At 44.7% G+C, this 23,201-nt stretch overlaps 1 protein-coding gene across 1 annotated transcript; it reads right to left on the bottom strand.

Annotated features, from left to right (window-relative positions):
- Positions 1-7,782: 7,782 nt before the first annotated feature.
- Positions 7,783-8,703, bottom strand: LOC138579752 (olfactory receptor 5V1-like). The gene has a single exon (XM_069649985.1). It carries the CDS (start codon positions 8,701-8,703, stop codon positions 7,783-7,785), a length of 921 nt encoding a protein of 306 aa, XP_069506086.1.
- Positions 8,704-23,201: the final 14,498 nt, after the last annotated feature.

A 23,201-nucleotide genomic window follows, 5' to 3' on the forward strand; every position in this document is an offset into this window, starting at 1 on the left:
CCCAATCTTGCTGCAGAACATTCTGTCGAGGGGTGCCTCTGGGTGCACCTCCCCAGACCTCTATTCAGGTGCTGATTCGGATGATGAGACCCATGTGGCGTCGCAGGTAAGTGTTTTTGGCAGGGATTCTGTTCTGTCCAACCCACCTGTACCAGGGGTAGAACCCTCTATGGGGATGTCAGTGTTGGTAAGTCCGCCTTTGGCGGTTACGGATGCAGGGTCACACTCCACAACATCTGATCCTGTTCCTGGGCCAGCAGATCAGAGGGGGAATGCAGTCCTGCAGCCTCAGGCAGTGCCGGCACAGCAAGGCGCAGATCGCCTTGCCCCAAACAGGTGTGGTGCGCGCCGACGCGGCGGCCGTACGCCACCAGGCAATACCGCATGGGAACAATCCATTTATGGTATGGCAACCCAACAGGCAGCATCAGTTGACATGATGGCTCAAGCAATGGAGAGGGTGGCCACTTCCATTGTCCCCCCTGAAAGGCAGATGGAGCTACTACAGCAGGCAACAGACTCCATTTACCAATCACACAGGGAGGACATGTTGCGTCCAACAGGGACAGACGGGTGGCACTGGAGACTCTACGCCAATCGATATCAATAGAGTCCCAGGGCCACAGGGAAGCCCTGAGGGTAGAACTCCATCACCTCAGGGAGACTCTTGTTGACCTTGAGGCTTCCACTATCTTGAGGACAGAACAGCAGCTGGAGCGGCTCACAAGTTCGCTCTCAGCTGAGATGCAGGCAACTTGGGAGGAGATCTGTGCATCACGTCAGGTGCTGCATGGGGATCTCCGCACTATAATCCTCCAAAACGAGACCTTCCACACCCGCATGCTTGCTGCCATGGAGGAACTTTGCGTGGTCTGCCTCCCATTGCACCACCACCTCCTGTGAAAGCACCACCTCCTGTGGCAGCAGCAGAGGGTGATGATAGCGACAGCAGCAGTTCTCCCACATTGGCATAGCCGTGCAGGCCATGAGCCCATGGAGGTGTTTTTTTTCCCCAACTTCCACACAGGTGGGTATTGGTGCGCACACTGTCCTCGGACGTCCTGGGTGCACCCCCCACCCCCTGCCCCCACATGGCCATTTTTGATTTTTGATTTTTGAATTATTATTTTTTTTTTTTGCAGTGTGTTGCCTTGTGTGGCTCCCGTGGGCATCCACTGTATTCCGGCTGGGCACATGCAGGCTTGTTCTGAGTTTGGGTTAGATGCATGGGTTCGTGAGGCACACACCCCTCCTGCTTCCCGTTTCCATGGGCTTGCAAAGGGTGTGCCCAAGTGACATTTACTTACACAGTGACGTAGGACTCCCATGAGCTGTGTGGGCAGTCTGTAGTCAATACTGTGTATACATTATTAGTGGATATTGTTGTTGAATTGTACACTGCATGGTGTATTGCTATGTGCTTGTGCATCAGGGACGTCATTTAGGGGTCGCCAGAGGTCGCAACTGCGATCTCTGTGGTCTCCCTTGCGACCTCTGGAAAAAAAAAAAATATATATATTTTTTTTTCTTTCGTTTTTTGTAATGCAAGCTGCTGGAATGGCTGCCTTTCTTGTTCAGGCCCTTTAAAAAACACTTTCAGCACTGACCCTAAATAAGAAAGAATAGGAAACCAAAAAATGTGTCTTTCTGGAATTCTATACAATAATTGCTAGACTCATAAAGGTACACTTCAGGGGGTGAGTCACTGATTTAGTCTTTTCTTAAACGCCTCAACTCAGCCTTTCATCCTTCTGAGGTCGATAAATGAGTACCAACACAGGTTGGGTGATATTGGGTGTATATTTTTTCTATATAAAGCGCACAAATAACACATTATGATTTGGTCATAGACCTCTGCTTGCATTCATAGTAATTTGGTAATATGGGCCTATACACACTGATCTTAACGCTGTATATGGTGATCCATTCTTGCATGAAATCTACATCACATTATAGTGATATCGTAACCATATTTTTCGTAGTGTACAATGCTATGTGATGTCACTTCCTGTTTTGTCAACGGATGAAAGGTTGTGTTCCATCACTTCCCGTGATATCACTTCGGGTGGGGTCAAATGCCATAACTTCCTGTGTTGTCATCAGGGGCCAAGGGTAATGTGATGTCACTTCCGCTACCCCTGGCATTTTGGTGAAATGACGTCCCTGCTGTGCATCCATGTTTTTCACCTAATTTGCAGGTTAATTCCTCATGTCTTCACAAGGCCGTCTACTTTCGAGATGGAGTTCATGTTGTAAGCCGTGCACTTGGACATTTGCGTGGCAGCAGCACTGTACAGTTGGAAGTGGCCGATGTGCTGGCATGATCAGGTTGTAAGACTACCACTACTTTAACTTAGTACTGTCATGTTTATGCTATGTTTGAGGTTGTTAGCTGCATTGTATTGTTGGTAAATATTTGGTCATGTGTGTTATTAGTTCTACATTACTGGGAGCATATTGTGTGTGGGCAGATTCCATTGAGGACACTCACTGTACTTTGACACTTGTGTGATGTTTTGGGGATTGCTTTGTTTGCTCTCACATAGCATGACATGCCATGGTGTGTTGGGTGGCGGTGCTGGGGAGGAGTTGGGTGACATGGCACTGTTGTCATGTTGTATTTTGCAAGAGGGTAATGATTTTTGCAGCATAGAAGTGTGTCTTTTGATGACACAGCATTGGTGGTGTTTGTGTAGGTAGGGCACACAATATAACACTTCCAGGTGACCAATCTCAGGCCGGTATGGTTGTGACAGTTGACTGTCCCTTATGTCATCATCATTGATTGTCAGCTGGCCTGTGCCAGGGCTGTGTGCACTCCACAGGGGTGTGATTTTAGGTGAAGTAATTATCCACCAGCTGTGTACGGGCTGCCTCACCCCGTGCCCTTTCCCCTCCCATGCGCAGCGTGCGTGCTTGTGGTTGGGGATATGGGGGCACCACCATGTTCAAGGGCAGGCCCCGGCGTGTTGCAACGTTGTGCAGGACACATGCTGCCACTATGATCCTGCACACCACTGGGGGAGCGTATAACATCTGCCCGCCAGAACGGTCAAGGGAGCGAAAGCGTGACTTGAGCACTCCGATTGTGCGCTCCACTATGCCCCGGGTTGCAATGTGGGCTGTGTTGTATCTTACCTCGGGTGGCGTGGTGGGGTTCCGAATTGGTGTCATCATGTGGGTGCTCAGAGGTTAGGCACTGTCCCCTGGGGAGGTAGTGATGGGTATCATTAGTGGGGTTGTGACATTGGTCAGTATCTGACATGCATGCATGTGCTGTGGCATTTATACTCACCAAGCAGCCATGTGTCGCCATGCCGCCCAGTTTCTAGGTCCCGGTTTAGGGTTGACATTCTGTAGATGAAACTGTCGTGGGTGGATCCTGGATAGTTGGCATATGCTGAGGTGATTCCCTTGGCATCACATAATACCTGGACGTTGATGGAATGCCAGTGCTTGCGGTTTCTATATATGTGCTCAGATGCCCTGGGGGGACGTAGAGCCACATGGGTGCAATCAATGGCACCTAGTACTTTGGGAAATTGTGCCACCCCGTAGAAATCCTGGATGGCAGCCTGCCTTTCTGCAGGTGTTCTGGGTAGGTATATGTGCCTGCGCACTGAGGGGCGTGCAGTGATGATGGCCAAGACCTGTTGTAGACAGCGTGACTGCGTGGCCTGTGACACCCCCCCCACTATGGCACTTGTCCGCTGAAATGATCCAGTGGCCAAGAAGTGCAGTACATTAAGGACCTTCTCCAGGGGGCTGAGTGCTTGGGAGCACAGAGTCTGTGATGTGAGGTCATCCTCCCACTCCCTGACCAGGTCGAGTATTATGTGAGGTTGAAACCTGTACCTCCCATACACCTGGTCATCAGGCATCCCAAAAAGGCTTGTTCTGGGTGTAAAAATTCTGGCCCTGACTATCCTCCTCCTGCGGTATCCCACGGCCACTGCTGCTAGGAACGGTATATTCATCCTGGCGTCTGAGCTTGTTTGTTGTTTGCGCGCACTTTTATGCTGCGCGGGTCAAATTACGCCAGCTTCCTGCTGGCGTACGTCTTTCCGGATTGGCGCGTCTTTTTTGGCGCATGCCTTAGTCCCGTTCAATTCCATTAATACGTGTTGTAGGCGAGCGTGTGGCCGTTCTGCGCACTTGCCTCCTGTACTTCCCCGCCCACCCCAGTAATACACGTACCCCACTCGCCCATGCCCAATCGCGTGTAAAACTTCCCGCGAGCCCCTGAAATACACGTACCCCGCTCGCCCAGGCCCAATCGCGTGTGAAACTTCCCGCGCACCCCTGAAATACACGCACATGCTATTTTTGACACAGCGGGTGTCCGTGTTTGTCGCGTATCCCTTTGCACGTCATTTGTCCTAGAGGGCCACAGTATGGGACATTCATCAGAGCTGTATATACGTGCTAATTGTTAGCGCGCATTTTTTTAATGCGCAGGGACGCTACCGCCTGCCTTCGTGTGGCAGATGTGTGTTGATGTACATAGTTGACTTTTGGTTTGTGTCACGAGATCGCCATTTCACTGCTGGATGGTGCGGGTGCTGGGGGACATGAGTGGGGGCCTGCTGGCATGTGCCCCTCAGTGTTGGGGGGTGGGGGTGCTGGGGGACATGAGTGGGGGCCTGCTGGCAGGTGCCCTGCACTGCTGGGGGTGGGGGTGCTGGGGGACATGAGTGGGGGCCTGCTGGCAGGTACCCCTCAGTGTTGGGGGGTGGGGGTGCTGGGGGACATGAGTGGGGGCCTGCTGGCAGGTGGCCTGCACTGCTGGGGTTGGGGGTGCAAGGGGACATGAGTGGGACATGAGTGGGGGCCTGCTGGCAGGTGCCCTGCACTACTGGGGGGTGGGGGTGCTGGGGGACATGAGTGGGGGCCTGCTGGCAGGTGCCCAACATTGCTGGGGGTGGGGGTGCTGGGGGACATGAGTAGGGGCCTGCTGGCAGGTGCCCTGCACTGCTGGGGGGTGGGGGTGCAAGGGGACATGAGTGGGACATGAGTGGGGGCCTGCTGGCAGGTGCCCTGCACTGCTTGGGGGTGGGGGTGCTGGGGGACATGAGTGGGGGCCTTTTGGCAGGTGCCCCTCAGTGCTGGGGGTGGGGGTGCTGGGGTACATGAGTGGGGGCCTGCTGGCAGGTGCCCTGCACTGCTGGGGGGTGGGGGTGTGGGGACATGAGTGGGGGCCTGCTGGCAGGTGCCCCTCAGTGCTGGGGGGTGGGGGTGCTGGGGGACATGAGTGGGGGCTTGCTGGCAGGTGCCCTGCACTGCTGGGGGGTGGGGGTGCTGGGGGACATGAGTGGGGGCCTGCTGGCAGGTGCCCCTCAGTGCTGGGGGTGGGGGTTCTGGGGGACATGAGTGGGGGTCTGCTGGCAGGTGGCCTGCACTGCTGGGGTTGGGGGTGCAAGGGGACATGAGTGGGACATGAGTGGGGGCCTGCTGGCAGGTGCCCTGCACTACTGGGGGGTGGGGGTGCTGGGGGACATGAGTGAGGGCCTGCTGGCAGGTGCCCCACATTGCCTGGGGGTGGGGGTGCTGGGGGACATGAGTGGGGGCCTGCTGGCAGGTGCCCTGCACTGCTGGGGGGTGGGGGTGCAAGGGGACATGAGTGGGGGCCTGCTGGAAGGTGCCCTGCACTGCTGGGGGGGTGGGGGTGCTGGGGAACATGAGTGGGGGCCTGCTGGCAGGTGCCCCTCACTGTTGGGGGGTGGGGGTGCTGGGGGACATGAGTGGGGGCCTGCTGACAGGTGCCCTGCGCTACTGGGGGGTGGGGGTGCTGGGAGACATGAGTGGGGGCCTGCTGGCAGGTGCCCCTCAGAGCTGGGGGTGGGGGTGCAAGGGGACATGAGTGGGACATGAGTGGGGGCCCGTTGGCAGGTGCCCTGCACTCCTGGGGGTTGGGGGTGCTGGGGGACATGAGTGGGGGCCTGCTGCTGGGGGTGGGGGTGCTGGGGGACATGAGTGGGGGCCTGCTGGCATGTGCCCTGCACTGCTGGGGGTGCAAGGGGACATGAGTGGGGGCCTGCTGGCAGGTGCCCTGCACTGCTGGGGGGTGGGGGTGATGGGGGACATGAGTGGGGGCCTGCTGGCAGGTGCCCCTCAGTGCTGGGGGGTGGGGGTGATGGGGGACATGAGTGGGGGCCTGCTGGCAGGTGCCCCTCAGTGCTGGGGGGTGCGGGTCCAAGGGGACATGAGTGGAGGCCTGCTGGCAGGTGCCCTGCACTGCTGGGGGGTGCGGGTGCTGGGGAACATGAGTGGGGGCATGCTGGCAGGTGCCCCTCACTGCTGGGGGGTGGGGGTGCTGGGGGACATGAGTGGGGGCCTGCTGGCAGGTGCCCTGCACTGCTGGGGGTGGGGGTGCTGGGGAACATGAGTGGGGGCCTGCTGGCAGGTGCCCCTCAGAGCTGGGGGTTGGGGTGCTGGGGGACATGAGTGGGGGCCTGCTGGCAGGTGCCCCTCAGTGCTGGGGGTGGAGGGTGTCATGCGTTGGTGATCAGTAGTGCAAGCTGACATGTGGCTTGCCTGGGGGCATGCCCATGGTGGATGGGCTGCCTGCGGGACATGACCAGGGGTGCAGGGTAGTCCCCTGTGGTGTGGGCTGCCTGCAGGGGCCGTGGAGGGTGTAGAGCGAACACCTGGGAGGAGCTACACTGCCAATTGATGTGTAGGACTCCACGGCACCCCCGAAATACACGTACCCTGCTGAAATTGCGTGTGAGACTTCCCGCGAACCCCAGATTTACACGTACCCAGGTCAATCGCATGTGAAACTTCACGCGAACCCCAGGAATACATGCACCCCACTCGCACAGGGCCTATCGCGTGTGAAACTTCCCGCGAACCCGAGATTTACACGTACCCAGGCCAATCGCATATGAAACTTCATGCGAACCCCAGAAATACACGCACCCCACTCGCACAGGACCTATCGCGTGTGAAACTTCCCGCGAACCCCAGATTTACACGTACCCCACTCGCCCAAGGCCAATCGCGTATGAAACTTCATGCGGACCCCAGAAATACATGCACCCCACTCACACAGGACCTATTGCATGTGAAACTTCCCGCGCACCCCTGAAATACACGCACACGCTATTTTTGACACAGCGGGTGTCCATGTTTGTCGCATACCCCTTTGCCCGTCATTTGTGCTAGAGTGCCACAGTATGGGACATTCATCAGAGCTGTATATATGTGCTTTTTGTTAGCGCACATTTTGGCGCACATTTTTTTCATGTGCAGGGACGCTACCGCCTGCCTTCGTGTGGCGGACGTGTTTAGGCCTGTGCGCGTCTTTGCCAGTGCGCTGGTTTGCCCTATTCGATTCCATGAATAAGTGTTGTAGGCGAGCGTGTGGGCGTTATGCGCACTTGCCTCCTGTACTTTCCCGTGATGCCCACATTTTCACGCGTTGTTCCCCATTCCGCGTGTCACGCCCCGTGTTACGCCTACTTTTGTTATGTGCGCCGCGCTACGTGCGCTTTCGCTGTGGCCGTAGCACACGCCGTTAGATGACCTGTGCGCCGGCGTGCGCCACGCATATTTTCAGCGCACATCCCAGATTTTACTTGCGCACAGACTTCCGTGAATCGATGTGCGCGGGTTTCGCTGCGATTTTCGCACTTGCACTGCGATTTTCGCACTTGCACTGCGATTCGCACGTTTTCGCACGCTTGCGCGGGAATTTTCAGCGCACATTTATTCCATGAATCGGCCTGTAGATGTTTTCGCACATTCATTTATTGGATCAGTCCATTTGTTGTATTTGTTTTAGCACCTGCCCTTTGTCAGGGCCCTTTTAAAGTCTCTGTTTTTCAGGCTGTATATAACAGGGTTTAACAGTGGGGTAAGCGCAGTGTACAACAATGAGAATATTTTGTTCTGATCCATTGAGTATGTTGAGGCCGGTCGCATGTACATGATGAGGATTGCACCGTAGAATAAAATGACCATAGTTACGTGGGAGGCACACGTAGAGAACGCCTTTTCTCTCCCCTCTGTGGATTGGATTCTCAGGATGGCAGATATGATGTTTACATATGAAATCAGGATTAGCATAAGTGTGGTCATTACAAGAACAGCACCAAGGAAGTAGGTCACGTTCTCAATGACGCGGGTGCTGGTGCATGACAGGTCGAGAAGAGCAGTGATGTCACAGAAGAAGTGGTTGATGCGATTGGATTTGCAGAAAGACAGCTCTGAAAATAGTACGGTGTAGGGTATTGGCTCCATCATACCAAAAAACCAGATTGCAGCAGAAAGTTTTATGCACACCATTTTACTCATAATTACAGTGTAGCGCAAAGGATTGCAGATAGCAACATAGCGGTCATATGCCATGATGGTGAGGAGAACAAATTCTGTGCACAACATGCACAGCACAAAATAGAACTGCACCAAGCACCCAGTGCGGGAGATGTGTGGGTGTTCCAAAATGAAATTGGCAAGCAATTTGGGAAAAGTTATTGAAGTGTAAGTCAAATCTAAGAACGACAAATTGGCAAGGAAGAAATACATGGGAGTGTGCAGGTGTGAGTCGGAGCAGATCACGGCCACAGTGAGCAGGTTGCCTGCAAAAGTTGCCAGATAAATTAGCAAAAATCCACAAAAAAGGGGGACCTGGAGCTCGGGAAGATCTGAAAATCCCACAAAAATAAACTCTGACAGGTTTGTCTGGTTTTCTCCTTCCATGTATCAGCAGCAGTTCTGTGGATGAATTTAAAATGTTTCCTGGAAAAAAAGAAACCATAAAACAAACAATTATTACAGTATTAGTAGCCTGTGATGCCACTTCTATTTCTGTGCATATGTTCCCAAATTATAGAAGTAGCATTCAAATCAATGCAGCATTGAACAATACACTTTCTGTTGACCAACTTGCTAAGGGGGGTTTTCAGAGCCTATTGTGGGGAGGGCTCTGAGAAGCACAATTATAGGTGCAGCCAGTTTAACGTAACGTTTTGACCAAGCTCTCAAACATTGAATGAATGGCTATGTGGAGGAGCTAGGCTTAGTCGAGTAGAGTTAACAAAAGTAAAGGCTTTTAAGGAACCAGGATCCACACAGGTAATTTCAAACATATAGCATTCATAAAACACAAGGAAATCTCTGGAACATAAAGATATTCTCTCAATTGATATTGATATTTTATTTCTATCACACTCGTACACATGTGTTTGAGAGCGCGACAAGGAAAGGGAGAGGAACAGGGGAGAACAAAAAAATCATTTTACTAGGCTCAGTGACATTGAGAACGCGCAAGTGCATGGGAAAGGAGGAGGAGACAAGTGCATGGAGGGGGGAGAAGTGGAAAGTTTCAGAGCAAAGGAGATACAGATAAATAATAATAAATAAATAAAAAGTAAAGGCAGCAAACAGTGGTAGGTCAGCCAGCAATTGGCAGGTGCTGGGTTTAAGGCAGCAGACAGGGGTGGTATGATAAGTGCAAGATGAAAAAAGGGGGATGACTGTATGGGTACAGATACGTACCCCAGTGCAAGGGGTGGCCCGGAGGCAGTGCGGGAGGGTGGCAGGGTGAGCAGGTACCTGGGTCCGGAAGACAGAGGGTGGCCGGATGCACAGTGCCAAGAGAAAACAGATCATCAGGGAAGAGGGGGAGCAAAGGCAGAAGCAAAGAGGAAGGTTTTTAGGTGCTTTCGGAACCAAAGATGGTTCTCCTCAAGTTTTAGAGTGGGAGGGAGGCTGTTCTAGAGGGAGCGCCAGTCGAAGACAGAGATCTACCCCCATCTTGTTTCTTTGAAAAATGACTGACCCAGAGTGAGTTAGAGGTAGAGGAGCAAAGAGCTCGAGAGGAGAGGTATTTGCGGAGGGATAGCTAAAGTATTTTGAACCCAGGCTCCAGAAAGCCTTGTGGACAATGCAGAGCGTTGTGAATGTAATCCTTGCATCCACTAAGAGCCAATGGATAGATTTCAGAGCTGGAGAGATACGATCCCAGGGCTTGAGTCCAAGGAAAAGTCTTGTTTACTAGCGGTCTATTGGTCTTCAGAAAGAGAGTGTAAGCCTCCTTAGTTTAGCCTTTCAATGCTGCCTTCTTGTGGCACTCCCAGTTGAGTGCTTAGCTGCCCTTGTGTTGTAGCACCACTTGGAATTCATTACATTACATTACAAGAAATTGTTATGTTCTACAAACTACTGGTACATATGATCACTATTAAACATATGCACATTGACAGTTTGGTAACACCAAAATGGGCTACCTAATGCTGAAAATGTAAACCCATGTAGTTCCAGGTATGTACACTGTAAAATAAGCTGACGTGGGGGAGAAGACATTAGGAGTATTTTCACAAGTCTTAAAATGGCCTGAAGAGTTTGTCACCCAAGAACAATGCTTTAGAAGTCCATCCCACCCCTGGTCAGAGGGCAGGATGTTATAGGCAAAGGATTTTTATCTAGAAAACTTTTGTAAAAAAAAAATAAAAAAAAGAACCCTCAAAAGTTCCAGTCACTGTTTTAAGTGGGATGTGAAATTGGGGGTATGGGGTGATGCCTAGCAAGAGGGTGTGAGCAAAGTGAAAGGCATGGCTTCAAAAGCACTGGGACTGGCCTAAATAAGGGCCAGGTAGTAAAGCCCATGGATGCCTAAGCCAAATAAAAAATCATGAGACTGTCAAGGCCTGCATTTCTGGTCATTCAGAATTGTCTCAGGTACTCCGGTTTGCATTCGGTCTCCATAGTGTAAGTGAATCCCTCTTGGGCCCAGATTGTACTGACTATCTAAAGAATTCAATCAGTGAGTCAATCACCCTCATTCTGTAAATAAATGTCCCTGACCTAGCATCAGGGCTAGCTAATATCTCTTCTTCATTCTTCTTTCTTTGTTCTGCCATACATAGGAAACATATTTGTCATTTGGTTATGGGCAGTCACCCACCCCCTCCCACCTTTCTTTTATTTACAATTTAGCCCCAGAATGATGTCCCAGGTTAGGGCTGATGCTATGCACATATTCCCTAAAGAAGTGCCAGTCTTCATAAACTGAAGGCTGTTTCACTTTAGGCCTGCATTTACTGTCCAAAGTCAGATCTCTATGATATGTTTACCTTGCTTTCAGCTCTCTGGTTTGGGGCAGGTAGTATGCTTGGGTAATAATGAGGTTCAAGGTGTGGCTCATGCAATGCACCCTCAATGGAAACCCCAGGGAAATCACCATTGGGCTTTGCATTATCAACTATGATGTATTTATGTTATTTATTTGCATTTATAAAGCGTACAAAAGCAGCACTTGGGCATCGTGGCGCTGTTACAGTAGGCTTACTTAGTTGTGAGATGGGTACAGAGTAATGAGAGTGAAGACAAGAATTTCCAATAACTTCAAGACAGTTGGAAGTTACATGGAAGGGTTAGCCAGGTGTTCCTTGGTTACAGTGGAACAAGAAGACTATCATGCAGTGGGTGACAAATGGAGATATTAGACTAACAGCGACAGTGGGATGTGTAGGGCATGATGGGTCTGTGGTTACAGGGGAACCAAATCCGCCACACTGGCAGTTCTTAGAGATAAGCTAAATAGTCACAGGGGGTCTAACGCACATGTATTAGTTGAAGAGTTTGGTTTTGAGCGCTTAACGGAAGATTGTGTATGAGGCTTCATTTTTGAGTGCTGTAGGCAAGGCATTCCAATGTTTGGGTGCTAGATGTTGGAAGCTGGAGCCTCCTGCTTTGGCTCTTTTGAAAGTGGGGACATAGATCTTGTTGGGGGGCGTGCGCTCAAATGGGTCTTGAAGATGTGACAGGAATAATCTTTTCAGATAAGTAGGGGGGTCTGTGCGGGCGAGGCACTTGTGAATAGAATGTGAATAGAATGTGCTTTTGAATAGAATGTGCTCTTTGACTGGCAGCCAGTGCACATCTCTTCTCGCCTGTGAGAGATTTTTCCTTTTGGGGATGCTCAGTGCAGCTCTGAGGGCATTGTTTTGTGTGACTTGTAACCTGTTGAGGTTTTTAGAGAAAGTTCCCAGGATAAGGGCATTACAGTAGTCAGGTTTGGCCCCAACAGTAGCCCTGGCTATTGCGAGGCAGTTTTAAGTTGACAAGTAGGGTTTGACAGCATTGATGATTTTAGTGGTGAGTGCTTCAGAGGGCACAATGGCACTGACTTGGCGCACCATGGAGTCAATGAAAACCCCTAGGTGACACAGTGATAGGCGTATTGTCAATGTTGAAAGTCCTGTATTGAGGTTGAGTTTGTTGAGCATGTCTTTGGTGCCACCAAGAGGATCTCTGTTTTATCTCCGTTGAGACAGAGCCCATGTGCTGCCTTCCATGTCTGAATGGCTGCGTATATGATGGCTAGGGCCGCTGCGTCCTGTTCATAGGAGCCTGCGAGAGGGAGTAGGACTTGGGTGTCATCGGCATAGTTTGTACACGCTATGCCACGATCATCCAAGTCATCCAAGTCATGGAAGAGAGTTAGGGTAAATATGTTGCATAGAGTGGGTGCAGTGCAAGATCCTTGTGGAACACCACAGTGTATGGTGGTGGGTGATACGCATGCATGGTCCAAGAAGACCCTCATAATTCTCCCCTTAAGGAAGGAGGAGATCCATGCTGTGGCTTCAGGGGAGAAGTGGGCAGCATTTTTGAGTTGTTTACATGGTCAACGAGATCAAAGGAAGCTGACAGATCTAGTAGAGGAAGTGCCAGCTTGTCTTTGTCCATTATGTCACCTATTCAGATTTTGAGATCACGTAGGGCAGACATAGTCCCATGGTGTGGGCAGAAGCCCAATTGCCTCTTGCCCCAAAATGCGATTTGATTCCAAGATCTGCTGGATTTGAGTATAAGCGAACTTTGTCCCAAATTTTCAGAAGGAATGGGACCGTGTTGATAAGTCTGTAATTGTTGGGTATCTCCAGGACTAGGGTAATTTTTAAGGCATGCTAAGTGGCTAAGGTGTCCGTACTCTCTTTGACAAGATTGGCTGGGCAAACATCACCTTTGCCTTTGAACGGTTTGATTTCCGGATGATATCCAGTACCTCTGTCTCAGTTACGTCCCTAAAAGAGAAAAGTGTTTTATCTTTCGTATCTGTGCTGTTCGTATAGGAGATAGGCACGTAGTCTTTGGAACGGTATTACCCGAATTGTTCGTTTACAATTGTTCGAATGAACAATTGACCGATTTTAAAGGGTCACAATTGACCTTTTCACAATTGACCAAAAATATATATATATATATATGGAAAAAACAAGAAAAGGTGCGCACTCCAGTTCCCTGCATAACCTTCCAGGCCACTGGTATTCTCCTCCGACCGGTTTCTGTGCCAATACACGTCATCAAAGAGGCTGTGTTAACTTGCAGCTCACCGCAGGTGCAGGTGATGATAATCTGCTGCAAGGGCTTCTGGTGGATGTAGTCATCAGGTTAGCAAGGAAAACGCTCACGCCCAATCCCCTTGTTGTTTCCATTTTTGCAGGATCTTGAAGGGTGGACTCTTCAAGACCTGACAGGGTGCTGCACCAGGGTGATATATGCCCGGCTTTGGAGTGTCTCACTGGAGGCTACACTCCCCCCCTTTCTCCACTGTGGATTGGGCGTGAGCGTTTTCCTTGCTAACCTGATGAATACATCCACCTGAAGCCCTTGCAGCAGATTATCATCACCTGCACCTGTGGTGAGCTGCACGTTAACACAGCCTCCCTGATGATGTGTATTGGCACAGAAACCGGTCGGAGGAGAATACCAGTGGCCTGTAAGGTTATGCAGGGAACTGGAGTGCGCTTCTTTCCTTGTTTTCTCCATATATATATATATATATATATATATATATATATATATATATATATATATATATATATATATACATATATATATATATTCAGTGAAAAAACTTTGTTAAAGGGACGTTATGGTTAAGTTGCGTTACTAAAAACCTATGAAATTCAGTGAAAAAACGTTGTCAAAGGGACGTTATGGTTCCAAGTAAAACCGAAAAACCCTTGAAATTCGCCAGTTATGGTAAGATAAGCAACCATAACTCGTGCCACCACCGTGCACTGCTAAGACTAACACCCAGGACATCAAAGATGACATCACAAATGTCATTGATGACATCACTCTTTTTTCTTTTGCTGACATGTCTAGGCCACATGGTTTTCTTCAGTAACAGTCAGAAACTATAAATATTATTTTATTTGTAGACGTATCCTTCAAGTAGGTTCTTACCGTAATTCCCTTAGAGTCCAGTCACATCATATGAAACATATACATACGGGAAGACACAAGCTTGAAAGACAGCAATCCTTTTTCTGCATAAAGATAATCAATAGACTAATGAGCACTTTCTGATAGTTCTGTTTTTTTTTTATGGCTTTAATTTCCCTGTATATGATCATATTTGTATACATTGTACTCACACTACTTTCCTTAGGGTAAAATCACATCAAGTGATACATATACATAGGGTAAATAGCAGCTTTGAAACAGAGCAATAATGTATTTGCATGAAAATAATCAGTTAAGTTATGAATTGTTTCTGCTACTACTTGTGCTTTTTGCTAACTTCACTTTCCCTGTATATTCCCAAATTGGTATGTGTTCTTGTGTCTTTGTGTTTTGTCTATAGTAATGCAATTATGTAATACATGTGTTTTATTAGCTACTTATTACATATTTCACAGTACACAAAAATCTATTAAAAGAACAATTATCATTTCATTATTCAACATATTAACATTACGAATATTATACCTTCATCTTGTACGCTGCACACAATGTTATGTTACTGTATGAGTAGCTTAGTATACTAGATAGAACCCCATAATAAAATGCTATTTATATCAATGCATCGTTCAATGCACTAATTAGGGTATGGTATTTATTGCAATTATCCTTGAAACTTGTTTTGCAACATTATAATAAGAATCCCTTGTACACATATTTCATGAAAAGTACATACACATGTGATGTCATCAGTGATGTCATCAATGACATTTGTGATGTCATCTTTGATGTCCTGGGTGTTAGTCTTAGCAGTGCACGGTGGTGGCACGAGTTATGGTTGCTTAGCTTAAAATAACTGGCGAATTTCAAGGGTTTTCCGGTTTTACTTGGAACCATAATGTCCCTTTGACAAAGTTTTTTCACTGAATTTCATAGGTTTTTAGTAGCGCAACCTAACCATAACGTCCCTTTAACAAAGTTTTTTCACTGAATTTCATAGGTTTTTAGTAGCGCAACTTAACCATAACGTCCCTTTAACAAAGTTTTTTCATTGAATTTCGTAGGTTTTTAGTAGTGCAATTTAACAATAATGACTTTCACTTTATATGCATCTCATATGGAACTGACTGAATCTCTTCTACTGTACTTGATGTCCGCAAACTCATTTAATGTTCGCGGACATGTTCGAAGAACAGTACCACTACCTAAAAAACTATGGGGGGGTATGTTTGATTGTTATATCATAACATAGGAACATTTAACAAATTCAAAAAAAGCACACACACATTACATTTACTAATACATAATAAATGTAACCCATATATACAACACACTAACCATTCATTTAAATGCACTATGTTCTAAAATGGAATATACCACAAGAAAAGAAATTGGCTTCCAACATAATTACCTCACAAACACAACAGAACTGAAAACAAGGGCAGACCCACTGAGTACATAGGACATATCTTACCTGAAATAGTAAGTGTACTTAATTTTATTCATATATTTATAAACTTTCTGTATTAGATAAAAAAAATATATTATCTTTTTTTTTTCTCTCACAGAAATGTCTAGTACTCTGGAATGGCTAGAGGAACATTTCCCACATGAAGAAATGTCACAAGATAGTGAAACTAATGGTAAACACTTTATAATATAAACCATTTAAATATTATTATTTTGTATACATTTAACATATATATATTTTCTTGTACAGAGCATAACAAAATAGAAACTACCTCTGAAGAAGCTGTTATGGAAAACACGCTTGACAGCTTAAAAGAAAAAATTGATTTATTGTTGAGCAATTTTAATAATTTGAAAACTTTTGTTGTAGATCATTTTAAAACAAAAACGTCATACCATTGCCCCACATGTACTTGTCCCCCTCACCATATCCCAGTCAATTATCCCTAAACCCTCTCCATAACCCAAAACGTTTTGATGAGACTTCCATCCCTTCTTCACCTAATAACAATCATGATGAAACCCCTAATTCTCCTGTTTTTGTTTCTGTTTCTGCCTCACCTTCTCTGTCATAAATTATTAATATATGTTAAATAAAGTTTAATTTGTATATTGTGTTGTAAATAGTTTCTTTTTTTCTTTAAAAAACAATGTAGGTGTCCACGGACAGTGCAGGTATTCTAAAATGTTTGTAAATAAACGAAAATGGAAGTGTCCTGAAGAACACTATACCTGTTTGTACTGTTCGCTAGCAAGATGAAACTATTCTAAGAACACACACGGTGTCCTGAAATGTTCATAAAAAAAATATATTAAAGTGTCCTAAAGAACACTATATCCGTCCGTAGTGTTCGCTAGGAAGTTCAAACTGTTCTAAGAACACACGCGGTGTCCTGAATTGTTCATAATTAAACGAAAATGGAGGTGTCTTAAAGAACACTATACCTGTCCGTACTGTTCACTAGCAACTTGAAAATGTTCTAAGAACACAATTGGTGTCCTGAAATGTTCGTGCATAAACGAAATTGAACGTGTCCTGAAGAACAGTATATCTGTCCTTACTGTTCGCTAGCAAATTTAAACTGTTCTAAGAACACACGCAGTGTCCTGAAATGTTCGTGTGACGCAATTTTAATTAGTTCAGGACCCGAACAGTGTCCGTAGAACATCAACGCGCATGCGCTAGCCAATCTCCGTGCATTTGGTGTCCTGCGGACATGCGCTTCCTTCGCGGACTTGTTCGCAAACGGATCATATGACCGCGCCCACGCTGATCGCGTGTTCTGAATGCGGACACTGTTCGGGTCCCCGAACAAATTAAAAATACATTTTCAATTAATCCATAATATTTTTCAATAAAATCTCACCATGGCACAAGTCCCACATAGTAATCCTGAGTTTCTACATACCTTTTGAAACTTTTCAAACTTTTTTTTTGTGTTCGATCTGTCCGCGGACAGCGCGCATGTCCGCGGACCGCGCACAAGCACCCCTATAAAAGACCACACCCTAGAGCTTATTCTCATTGTGTTTCTGGGCATTCTTCGAAACACAGCGATTTTTGCTGCCAACTGCAGATTTCCATTGCATCTTTGATGGCATCCCTGGCTGCTGAACTGCCACCTGGTGCTGCAAATGCTTCAGCACCACCCCCACAACCTCCACCACCACCACCTCCCCAAGGGCCTGAAGAGGGGAACAGGAGTGAGGATGCAGAGGAGGAAGAAGAGGATGATGAGAATGAGGTAGAAGAAAACCCTACTACCCGCACTAGGCCTGAGTCTTGGGTGTGGCGGTTATTTACCATTCATGGTAATGTTCCTAAGGCGCGTGTGAACCCTGTTACCTGCAATGAGTGCAAAATGATACTCAGTCGTGGGAAGCACGGTAAGTACAGCTTTGGGACCACTACTATGAAGCGAAACCTGAGGTCATTTCACTCTGGGGCTATTCACATGGTTGTACCTTGCGAAGAACGTAGCAGGTTGATTTCCTCTACTTCATCCTCTGTTTATGATCCTGTCACCACAAGGACCACCTCTGTGGGACAGCGTCTTCCTCAAGCTGCCTCACAGGCCATACAGAATGCTGATGACCCTTACCTTTCGATGGTCACAGTTGTATGTATGTACTGTGACACAGTACTCTGCAGGGGGAGCAACTTTGTAGTGCTTTTGAGACTATAGTCTCAGAGCACGAGAAGATCTGCTCACTTCCCAAATAAAACCCACTCTACATCTTCCTCTCTCAGCTCGCCCTTTCTTATCCCTGTGGTTGGTGTTCCCCCCTTTACTTTCCTTTCCCTTCCTCTCCTAGTGTGTCGTGTATAAAAAAACAAAAGAAATACAAAATATAAAAAAAAAACAAAAAAATAAGGCTCTTTTCAGAGCCGCCTTTCACAGTTAAAAAATAGAAGTGAAAATAAATGAAGCAGGGCCCTTTGTGTTTTTTAGAAGTCCGTGGACAGTTCATGAACATTTAAAACATTGGGTTGCTACCCCATCAAAAACATTGCAATTTTCTCTGGGAAGAAGTGGTGGCTCTGAAAAGAGCCTTTGGGTGGTGTTTGTAAGTCAAAAATTATAAGTGCTTAACACCTACTTCAAAATGGTTGTTGTAATTCCAAAAGAGGTCGCAATGCATTTTGTACATTTCTCAAAAAAATCTGATTGCCAGCATAAGTAAGATGGACTCCATCTCTGCGAAAAATGTATGTACTACGAAACATAATATTTTCATTGTGAAAAGAGGACATGCCAAAATATCTTAGAAAGGCACAAACAGCCTTATTAACATTGTGCCTTGCTTTTTCCATTGTGGACCAAATGAAGAAGAACGAAGCCACATTTGTCTCTGCGCAATCCGTGAAAATATCACTTGAGAATTAGGAAACATGTCCATAACCTTCCCAAGTCCTTCTTTTATAGCAAATTGCAAAACATTCCAGTCACATGTCCTAAACTGTTCCCTCCACAATGAATTACAATTATGTCTGGATGTTGCTCTGTCTCCAAAGTAGCACAGAGAGGTAGCAAGTCCAACCACTTCATTCCACGTACTCCATGCCAGTGTACTTCCACATGTGGGAATCCAAGATCTACAGCTACTCCACAGCTTTCTGCATGCACCTTCAATCAATGTATCCACAAATCTCCCAAAATCCAAACAATCTGTTTTCTGAAACACACAGCCATAGCTATCTTTTGTTCTCTCAGCAAAAAGAGTATCTGAGAAACTCTCTCCTGGCACAACACACCCACTAAACTTTCCTGACCAATCCCTTTCAGTGCTTATTCTCATTTGCATGACTTCTGAACCCAAAAATCCCTGGATGTAACTCCCGATGTCCGCGAACTACCGCCATGTCCGCGGACATATCGTAACATGAACAGCCCTTATACCATTTCCACTTCACTCTCTCTGCCATTCCCTCATTGGATGTAGCTAAAAAATCACATGACCATGCACCAATCACATTCAAGACCTCTAGATCTAACAGCATCATCATAGATCAGCACTGCAAATGTACTGTGAATCTCTCTGAGTACAAGTGTCATATCATTGGCAAGCACCATCTACCAGAAATACTGTACAAGTCTCCAAGATTTCTACTTGCAGCTCCATGCATATCCATATGCATGAACACAAACTTCAGGTATGCATATTTTCTGTACAGTAGATGAACACATTTTCAAACAGACTTTTAGCTTGTGTAATCTGTAAAATTAATTTACTGTATTTTTTTCAATATCCTAAAATCAACTAACACTTATAAACCTTTATACTATTTACTTTCTTTATACACACACACTCAAATCATGTAAAACTAACATTTTTTAAATGAAATATATTGACTACATATATTCAAACAAAATTGCATGCAAGCACAATCTATGTTTAAATCTTTAAAAAAATACTTATACAATTTCATATTTTTTTGTTTTTAATTATTTATTTACTTAATTACTTTAATTTAGACATGACATTGAGGCGCTATTACCTAGAACAGCTTACTTACAGAAATAGTAGTATTCACTGGTATATTATAAATTTCACAAGACATAGTAAAGATATTTTTTTTGCTACAGTTAGTCATTCAATACAATTTGTTCATTAAGAACATATCATATGTACTGAACTGATGCAATGTATCTTATGTAAATAAATTAGTTTAATGGTTTTAAAGAAGGCACTGAGGATTTCAATTACAAAAATCAATATCTAAATTAAAAACAGCGCTATATACAAACAAAGTTACTAATTTGAAGCTTTTACAATTGCAGTGAAGACCAGTCTACTGAAAAGAAGCAGCCGAATTTGAAAAAACAAAGAAAAACTAAGAAGTTACCTGTTAATTTAAGAAAAAAAGTAAGTAGAATATCACCATAATATTTGTATTATTAATCAAACATACTATAACATTAATACAAGCTATTTTGGTGCCTAAAAATAGAGATTGTGTACCATTTTGTCCAAAAATCTCCATGTCTTAAACAGCGATTTACAGCCAGAATGGCCCACAAATTCCTATTTTTGGACACACAAATTACCCAACTGAACCGCTACAATTTTCATATTATAGAACAAACAACTGTTTTAATTGTATACATTAGATTTACTATGTGTACTTTTCCACACCAGTAGTTTACTTTTTTTTTGTCATCTGAACCCCAGTTTAGTAACACATAAATTCAAGAATACCTATCCCTACTAGTTGTAGTTCCCAATGCACAATCACACACCATTACACACATCTTTATCATCATACTCAAACACTCATGCACACAGCACACATACATTCCAGAACACCCCAACCCATATCTTCTTTATTTTTTTCAACAGACCCTAAAGAATGCCTACCAAAAGTCAAGTCTGTAGAAAGCAACGCAAAAGTAGAGCAAATGGAAATAAAAGTGTCCAACATAAGGATCCATCTCTAGCAGAATTTGTAAAAAAAAGTTGAAACAAAACAGCTAATACAGTCATTTAGTGAAACACAAGAACTTTCAAGTACAAAAACTTTGCCTCCTCTATCAAAATGTAAAACAAACCAAAAACAATTAACAGAAAATCAGCTATCACAACAGATAAAACTACTTCTTCAAATTTTAATATAGTGCAAAGTAAGCATACCAAGAAAAGTATTTTAGCCAAAATGTACCATCACAAAGTCCTTCAAAATCTTATAAAATCAGGAGAGAAATCAGGTTCAATGCTTAAAACCTATCGTAGGAAATTAATCTTAGAAGCGTTGATGGACAGTGCAATTCTTCTGACAAGAAAGTTATTTATTTTACTGTTAAACAAAATGAAACCACTAACAAAACTAATAACTAAATTACAAAAAAGACTTCTCAATAAGCGAAATGTCAACAGAAAGAACTTCTTAAGTATCTGCGGAGGTGAATGGAATCACACTACGAGCACAGAACCATATTTTAATGAAGAAGCGTACAAACAAAAGCAAACAAATACAATTGCCATACATAGCAGTGGTCGAGGTTATGAAAAAGTGAATAATACCATAATGGAACAAGAAGTACTCCTTACAAAAATATGCCCTGAAAACTTAGAGTTACCCCTCCATTCAACTGAATCAGAACGTCTAATGTACAAATGGCCATGCACGTCAATGTGTAACATTCCCAAACAATGTTTCAAATCTTTACGCCAATTCCTCAATAAATATGTAAAAAGCAAAGACAAAATCAAAATTAAACTGCTACAAAATTTGGATACCTGTCCAGTGCGCAAGTACACGGAACTACAAGGACATTAATTGGCCTGCATTACACATCATTCAACTATAAGAAATCTAGTCTATAAACTGTAGTATGCTAAAAGTCCTGCTTTAGAACTAGCAAAGTTAAATAACATCCTTCTACATGGTACAGCAAAAGACCTACTTTAAGAAATTCACTATATCCAGAAAAAATATTTTGGAAGTGAAAGCCATTTACAGAATGAAATAGCTTTAAACCAATTAAGCAACAATTCTACACATGGCAACTTTTTGCTAAACAATTACAAAAAAGAAATACTAAATTTTAAATGTACATCAGCTGAATTACCAAACCAAATATGTGTATGTTGCCGTAGAACTTTTTATAAAAGTAACACAAAAACTGTAGACCTATCATACGAAATAGAAGACAATGAAGATTCTAAATGGTTTGAATTAGCTCTCTACCTTGTAGCAGAAAACAAATACGAAATAACTGAGCCCTTAATACTTTGCAGTTACTGCACTACAAAACTTGACAACAACCAAACTCCTTCACGTGCTATCACAAATAATTTGGAATTATACCCAGTACCAAAACCCCTACAACAACTTAATTTATATGAGCGCATCATAATTCAAACAGTACACCCATTTCAAGCAATAATACGCCTTCAACCAAAAACAGCAAAATTACCTCCTCCTGAATTGGTAAAAGGCATTAGTGGAAAAGTTGTTTATTTACCATTAGATCTAAAAGAAAATGTGCATACTCTAGGAGTGCAACGTCCAATGCAGCAATCTTTAATTATCTTAGTAAATGGAGTAGCTACAAAAGACAAAAAAATATGGCAACAGCTGGTAGATTTATATAAAGTTAGACAAGCATTCCAATATCTTAAAGAGAATAATGAATATTACAAAGAAATTAATACTGAAAAAAACTTGAAAGATACAACTGAAATAATTCAAGAAACACAAGAAGCTGGTCAATTTGAGCTACTAGATCCTGCTACAATATCAAATACTTTAGACCATTATACAATTCATCCTTTGCACTGTAATGACACCGTAGAACATGCACTGGAAACTTACCAAATGCGTCAAACAACAGGATCGCCAATCAGCATATTGGAAACAAGTATAGAAGCACGTGCTTTTCCTCTACTCTTTCCTACTGGCAAAGGAGGAAGGTATGATGATAGACCTATTCAAATATCAGCTTCAGAATACCGCTCATTACGGATGTATTCTGAAGATCCCAGATTTAGACAAAATGTGGAATACATATTCCACCTACTCTTTGAAAGTGAACTAGCAACTTTATGTTACGGAGTTGCACACATATTAAAATCAGGATCACACTTTCAAAATATAACAGCTACACAATTATTAGAAAAAGTGCAACAAAAGGATGAGGTTTTACAATCAAATATTACAAATCTATTTGCTAATATGCGTGGTACTAAAGTGTACTGGTTTCAACGTCATGGAGATGTACGTTGTATGATCAGAAACCTTGGCCCACCCACTTGGTTTGTTACATTAAATTGTGCAGAATACAAATGCAGGTCAAGTGAACAACCTCATGTCTTCAGTTAGACATAGTGTTAAAGGTAAGTCACCTAAAAATACATATTACATAAAAAGAAAAGAAGAAAAATATATCAATGATTATAATGCAATCATTGCCCACTTATGGAATGCAAACATAGATGTACAGTACATTGCAGACAATTCTACTGCAGTTGCATGATATGTCACAGCATACTTAACCAAAGCAGAAAAGACAGAGCTCCAAGACCTCTGG

Source organism: Ambystoma mexicanum, chromosome 3p (assembly GCF_040938575.1).
Source record: "Ambystoma mexicanum isolate Mex_15411 chromosome 3p, UKY_AmexF1_1, whole genome shotgun sequence".
In the NCBI taxonomy this organism is placed as follows: Eukaryota; Metazoa; Chordata; class Amphibia; order Caudata; family Ambystomatidae; genus Ambystoma; species Ambystoma mexicanum.

Excerpts from the sequence above, each read along its gene's own strand:
- LOC138579752 (XM_069649985.1), bottom strand. The coding sequence starts at position 8,703 with ATGGAAGGAGAAAACCAGACAAACCTGTCAGAGTTTATTTTTGTGGGA.